This window comes from Solanum verrucosum, unplaced genomic scaffold (assembly GCF_900185275.1).
Source record: "Solanum verrucosum unplaced genomic scaffold, falcon-dt-bn FXZP01000130.1, whole genome shotgun sequence".
Taxonomy (NCBI): Eukaryota; Viridiplantae; Streptophyta; class Magnoliopsida; order Solanales; family Solanaceae; genus Solanum; species Solanum verrucosum.
This window is the reverse complement of record NW_026020341.1, coordinates 919,250-926,150: the sequence shown is the minus strand read 5'-3', so window position 1 is coordinate 926,150 and position 6,901 is coordinate 919,250. Positions and strand designations below refer to the sequence as shown.

General features: G+C 36.2%; 1 protein-coding gene across 1 annotated transcript; it reads left to right on the top strand.

The window, feature by feature from the left end:
• The first annotated feature begins 2,523 nt into the window (after positions 1 to 2,523).
• Positions 2,524 to 6,780, top strand: LOC125837337 (protein STRUBBELIG-RECEPTOR FAMILY 2). The gene is made up of 16 exons (XM_049516474.1): positions 2,524 to 2,599; positions 2,675 to 2,807; positions 2,885 to 2,959; positions 3,039 to 3,104; positions 3,192 to 3,263; positions 3,344 to 3,415; positions 3,563 to 3,634; positions 3,709 to 3,774; positions 3,855 to 3,920; positions 4,014 to 4,342; positions 4,877 to 5,145; positions 5,237 to 5,502; positions 5,707 to 5,854; positions 5,984 to 6,123; positions 6,202 to 6,358; positions 6,498 to 6,780. The coding sequence occupies exons 1-16, from the start codon at positions 2,524 to 2,526 to the stop codon at positions 6,699 to 6,701; spliced, it is 2,211 nt and encodes a 736-aa protein (XP_049372431.1). The 3' UTR covers positions 6,702 to 6,780.
• Positions 6,781 to 6,901: the final 121 nt, after the last annotated feature.

Here is a 6,901-nt window from a genome sequence, read left to right as displayed (position 1 = left end):
AGGGGACTTACTCCTACGAGGGCAAGTAGTTGTGGGACTTTGAACCCTAGTCCACTCCGTGCTAAGTCTACTCCCAACTGAATATGTATATGACACAAATGTAACTGAAATATTGAATAGCTCAAAATACTGACATGCAATCTGAGACTGCAACATTTATTTATATACTGATAATGTAACATTCGAAATCTGGAGCATGATTATCTGTTTAACTAACTTAACAAGTATAATTCGTGAACTAAGAGAATTTATACAAATTAGGGTTCTGAGTTTCATAAAATGAATTAAGCAAACTTTCCAAGAAATAAGCTATTTCGATTTAGGATACTACAACATCTAAATCATAGTAAATATCTAAGGTTTTAGAAATCCTAGGTCTAAAAAAGATATGGAGAATCAAGGAATTGACTGAATTCTAGGGACCTAGTGGATAAAAGGAACCCAATAGTGAAATCCCACATCCCTGGTGACGAAATCTACAAAGAAATCCTTTGATTTCGGGGATGAAAGTTGAAGAACACAGTTGCTTGTTCTTGAAGGAAACTAACACCTCTTTCTCTTCTTTCGTTCTAATTTGGATAATTTATGAAGAAAAAAGGTTTTGGGTAGGTTCTGACTAAATTATTAGGCTAAACTAAGTAAAATAACGTAGTTTAAATTCCCAATGCATAGAGGAAAAGACCAAAACGATCCTGACTTAAAAGCTGACGAGGCCCACCCACAGAGCCACTGACGGACCGTTAACGGAACCACAGTCCATCGAGTGGCTTGTGGTTGTTGGCCAGTGCCTACTGGTTCTGTACCTCTCTGCCTCGATCCACTTCACGAACCGTGTAAAGGACCACAGATCGTGAAGGCCACTGTGGTTCTTCACTTGGGCTAGGGGTTTGCTGGTTTAGGTTGATGGACCCATCCACGGCTCGTGGTGGGAACCATGGTCCATCACGCTGGCTGGGTGTGAACCACGAGCAGGTCGACGGACCGTCGTTCTTTCATGATCCGTGAACCCTTCCGTGGTTCACCCAATTTTCTGTTGTTCAGGTCTGCTAGGTTTCTGAGGTGTTACAACATTGGTCCGACATAGCTTCAAGCAAGATAACTATGTAGTAGATACATTAGCTAAGCAAGGATCCAGGGTAACAACCTATGAAAAGGCTATCCTTTTGCAATCTCTATCGGACTATATCAAAGACGAACTTGCTAAAGACAAGAATGAAGTTATCTCGACTAGACTAATTAGGCCATCTATATGTAATAAGTTAGCTCATTTGAGTAATATTGCAGTAATTACTAGCCCATCTAAGGAGTATGTTCTAGCTAATTCTTCTGTAATTCCTTAGCATATATATATATATATATATATAATATTGTTTTAACCAACAAAGAAAAATATGGCGTACACGTGCAAAATGCACAAAAACTAGTATACATAAGTGCAGATGCTAGGAAATGCACTTTGAATGGAAATTTGTATGCGAAGAAATGTATGTAAAAATAACGGTTGATGCAAATATATTAGTTCAATCTCATTTATATGCACTCGGATATTGAGTAAGTTGATAGTAAAATAGTTATAACTTTTTAAATATACACGATCAATAAAAAAAATATTTAAATAAAGCTTAACTTATATAATAATAATTTTTAACATAAATAGATTTTCTATCTCCGATAAAATATCGATACATGAACTCTTATAAATAAATACAAAGATAAATATATTGTGACTATAAAATTATTTTAAAAAAAGATAAAATAAAATATGATTAGAAATTGCTTGTACACTTTCCTCTACTTCCACGTGAAAGTGTAGGTGGAAATGCAGATATTGATTCCATCTCATTTTATATGCACTCGAATACTGGGTAAGTTGGTAGTAAAATAGTTATAACTTTTTAAATATGCCCAATCAATAAAAAAAAACATATTTTGAATAAAGCCTACCTTATATAATAATAATTTTTTAACATAAATAGATTTTCTATAACCATTAAAATATGGATAAATTATAGAACTCTTTTGAATAAATACATAGATAAATATATTGTGACTAAAAAATTATTTTTTTTAAAAAAAGATAAAATAAAATATGATTAGTATAGAAAAAGAGGAAATTTTTTTGCCGCGCTCACAAGGTTTCTATTATAACTAACTAACTAACCGTTTTACTTACTGTATTGGAATGTGAAAAGATTCTTCGTCCGTTAGATCTTCAGAATAGTAATTGTTTGTTTCTCTTGCTAGTGTGGTGAATCAATGGTGATTATCTCTGCATTTTGGTGATTATCTCTGTATTTTGATGATTATCTCTGTATTTTGGTGATTATCTCTGTATTTTGATGATTATCTCTGTAGTTTGATGATTATCTCTGTACTTTGGTGATTATCTCTGTATTTTGATGATTATCTCTGTATTTGATGACTATCTCTGTATTTTGATGATTATCTCTGTATTTTGATGATTATCTCTGTATTATCTCTGATCATCTCTGTATTTTGAAGTTGGTCGAAGGACGAATGACAATGGCGGCTAAGCAGAGATTTGTAGTGTTTGCAATTTTCCTCTTTCAAGCTGTTGCCCTCACTGACGTTGAGGAAGGTATATATTTGGTTACTTTATTGGTTGATTTGAGCATTCATTGTTATTTATGTGATTGTGATTGTGATTTTGCAGTAGAAGCACTGAGAAATTTTTACAGATCCCTAAACTGCCCTACACAACTTAACAATTGGAAATTAGAGGGAGGTGATCCTTGTGACGAATTATGGACTGGGGTTTCATGCCATCAATCATCAGTCATTGACATGTACAAATCTTCTTCTTCTTCTTCTTTTTTGCCTATGCCCACGCCCTTGTGGTTCACCGGTTTTTATTTTCCTGCAGTAAACTTCAAGGATTAAGTCTCACTGGTAATCTTCAAGGAGATCAACTTGTTCGTCTACAACACTTGAAGCATTTGTAGGTTATTTCATTTTACTGTATCTGATCTCCAAGGATTCATTAGTTAGTTATCTCATCTGTTTTTTCTTTTATGTAGAGATCTTAGTTCCAATCATTTCCATGGAGAGATACCGAATAGCTTGCCCACTAATCTCACAGATTTGTAAGATGAATTTCATCTTTCTCAATTCCTTCTTTTAGCTCTACATTCTCAATATATCTTCTTCCCTTCTTGTTTTGGTGGATATAGAAATTTGGCGGCCAATTATTTTAGTCAAACCATTCCACATACTGTGACTTCAATGAAACATCTCAGGCACCTGTAAGCATATTCTCTGTTCAGCTTCTTTACATCTCTCCTATTTGATCCTCAACTCCTAACATTTGTTATTTTTTATGCAGAAATCTGAGTCAGAACCTTCTATCTGGACCACTACCAGATGTGTTTGGTGGCTTCGACAACCTTATAATGATGTACGATATATTTCTTTGTTTTTTTTTAAAATTTTGGATGCAAATTTTGACCTTACTTATATCTAGTGAATCTTTGTCTTTGGAGTAAAATTTGTTCACAAAAAAAATCTGAAATTAGCTAAGTGCTAGTATAATTTTCTTCAACAGGGACCTGTCACACAACAACTTTAGTGGAGATCTACCTGTATCATTTCGAACTCTGATGAACCTTACAAGATTGTAAGTTTTTCACATCTGACAATATGCCTCCAGTTGCAAATTTCATTAGTAACGAATGAGGTATTGTGGCGCAGGCATCTTCAGAGCAATGAATTTACTGGATCAGTAATTTTTCTGGCTGACCTTCATCTACATGAACTGTGAGTTAGTAATCTGTTTAGTGAGTCTATCAAAGCTTAAACTGTCACTCTCAAATTTATTATATATGTGTCAATTCCAGGAACATTGAAGATAATCATTTTAGTGGTGTTATTCCTGAGAGCTTTCAAAATATTAACAGCTTATGGTAAACAGCTTTCAAAATTCAAAATCTACTTGGTATATTATGCTTTACCTCCTAATTGGCATTTGGATAGCTTATGTCTTTCCTAATAATCAGGATTGGAGGTAATCAGTTTCGCATAGGAGTAAACTATCCTCCCTGGAAGTTTCCTACTGATGTTATGCCCAATGAGCAGAATATCTCTAGTCCTCCAACAACAGAATCTAGTGCCATTGAGAAATATCCTTCTCATGAATCAGGATATAACAGAAAGAAAAGACCAGGCTCTGGAGGAATAGTTATTATGGTGGTTGGAGCTGTAATGACTGTAATTGGCGCAGCAGTCTTCATTGCTGTTCGGACTCATCGGTCTACAAAACAGACACTTGACAGCATAGGAGGTAGCTTAAGTTCATTGCAGTCTCTTCCAATTAGTGCATCCCAAGGTCAGATATAATTCTTCAGAAACACTTCATATACCATTTTCCCTCAACTTGTATGTGCAAAGCTTTCGCTAAAATGGTTTCAAGCTGATAATTTCGTAGTGCACTTCTCAATTGTCTGTTCCTAGCAGATAGAGAAATACTAGACCAAACCTAGGCTCAATCTTCTCCCTTCTTGTTCTTCTGGGTTGGTTTTCCAGTAACATCTCATTCATGAAAGTTTTGTTGATACAACCTATTCCTATGAAATGGACAAATATAATGTGGTTGTGTTATCCTTTCCCTGCCTAAAACTATCAACTCTGCATGTTTCTTGTAGTAATAATTCATCCAGCATTAACATTTCCCCTCTGCATCTTGTGTGTGTGCTTCTATCAAAGTTGAGGTTTATGAGATTGTATTATGATGAAGCACAATCTGGATAATGCCTAATGCACATAAAATCTGTTTTCCAGTGAAATAGCTTCTGTGAAAATGAGCCACATCTTTCAAAGAGTTCTTCTCTGGTTTGGTTTTTCATTTTACTCATCATCTCAGGTTCTTTAGTTGCTGAATACGATAGGCCAGATTCATCTAGCAGTGACTCTCCTCCACTGATTTCTTCATGGCAATTGCCACCTGCACCAACCATGACTATTAAAATGTCGAACAGAAGAAGTTTCTCCAAGAAGTGCAAAATCCCAATATGTGCCAAACTCTATGCAGTGGCAGATTTGCAGTTGGCCACTAGCAACTTCAGTCCCAATAATCTTCTTGGTGAAGGAACACTTGGTTCAGTTTATAGAGCAGATTTCCCTGATGGACAGGTATCCTAGGAGCTTTATTTTAAGAACTTCTCGCATTCAACAAAGAGAAATTTACAAAGTTTTCTTACTCTTCTTACTTCTTTTGTGCAAGGTTCTGGCTGTTAAGAACATTAAGACTGTAGCACTCTCCATAACTGAAGAAGAACAATTTATGGAAGTGATTCGAACTGTATCTCATCTGAGGCACCCTAATATTGTTGCACTTGTTGGCTATTCTGTGGGGAATGGAAACCATCTCCTTTTGTATGAGTACATAAGGAAAGTGACACTTGATGATGCTTTGCACAATGTTTTGTGCATGCCTCTGACTTGGAGCCTCCGACTCCGCATTGCCATTGGTGTTTCTCGGGCATTGAAGTAAGTACACAATACTTGTTTTGCTTATCCTTTCAACCTTCTATTTATCTGGTCGGACACCTTAAATAGGTTTTGCACCATGGCTCACTTTCTTGTAATTATGACTGCAAATACTGTATGTAAGTTGGATGAGGATAATATTTTACTTACCTCTCGTGTTTCTTAATGGTATTTATGGATTTAATCTTCCCACTTATATTGCAGCTACTTGCACACGTCCTGTGTGCCTTCCATCACCCATAGCAATCTAAAGGCTACCAACATCTTGCTTGATGAAGATCTTAACCCTCGTGTTTGTGATTGTGGACTAGCAGTCCTAAAACCACTGGCCAGCAACAATGTTAAAATCAAGGTACACTTTTTTTTCTTATAACCTTTATTTACTTATAACTGCTAAGGGAAATGGTAAGTAGACTAGAAACAGCACAAGTTTTCCCGATACTCACAACCAATTACTGTCATTGTTAATGTTGCAAGACAGGCTTCTGAGATTGCTATTGCAGATAGTGGCTATGTTGCGCCTGAGCATGTCAAACGTGGAAGTGGCAACCCAAAGGCTGATATCTTTTCCTTTGGTGTGCTGCTTCTTGAGCTTTTAACTGGAAGGCGGCCTTTTGACAGGTTTGACTTTTTTCTCAACTTGTTCAAAACCATAATCTTGTTGCTGATGTTTCCTTTTCCTTATTAATCTTGATGCAGTTCAAGACCAAAAGGAGAGCAATCACTGGTGGAGTGGGCTTCTTCCAAGCTTCATGACAGTGAGTCTTTGTTGGAGATGGTTGATTCAACAATAAAGAGAATAATTTCCACTCGGGCTCTTTCATCTTACGCTGACATTATCTCTCAATGCATTCAGGTAATTCAATATGTTACAAAGTTATTTTACCGTTTATACGTAATAACTATGACGATAATTTCTAAAAGCTTTTTAAGATAAAGGTTTCACCTGACAATCACTCTAAAATTTTGTTTATGCTACTGAAAAAAATGAGCAGCCCCAGAAGGAATTCCGTCCTCAAATGGCTGAAGTTGTTCAGTCACTGGAGTCACTGTTACAGAAGTCTGGACAAGAAAAAGCAAAGTCTGGAAAAGATAAAGAGACAGCACAAGGCGCTGAATTTGACCCCTGTGACCGATCTTTTCGTTCAACCAACAGCCATTTCTTTGCTTCACCGACTGCAAGCTACTTATCCATCTGACCTTCTGCAGTGAGTTGAATATATGCTCCACCTTGTACAGTTTTTTTCATACTAGGATTTCTTCACAACCATTTCAGTTCTTTTACATAACGATAAAGTTGCAACGCACGGAGTTTAATGTGCACACATTGATTCTTCGGGAGAGTACTTCCCTCTTGTCTTGCTTTTCCCAGCTTCTAAGATTGTTAAAGACTTACTTC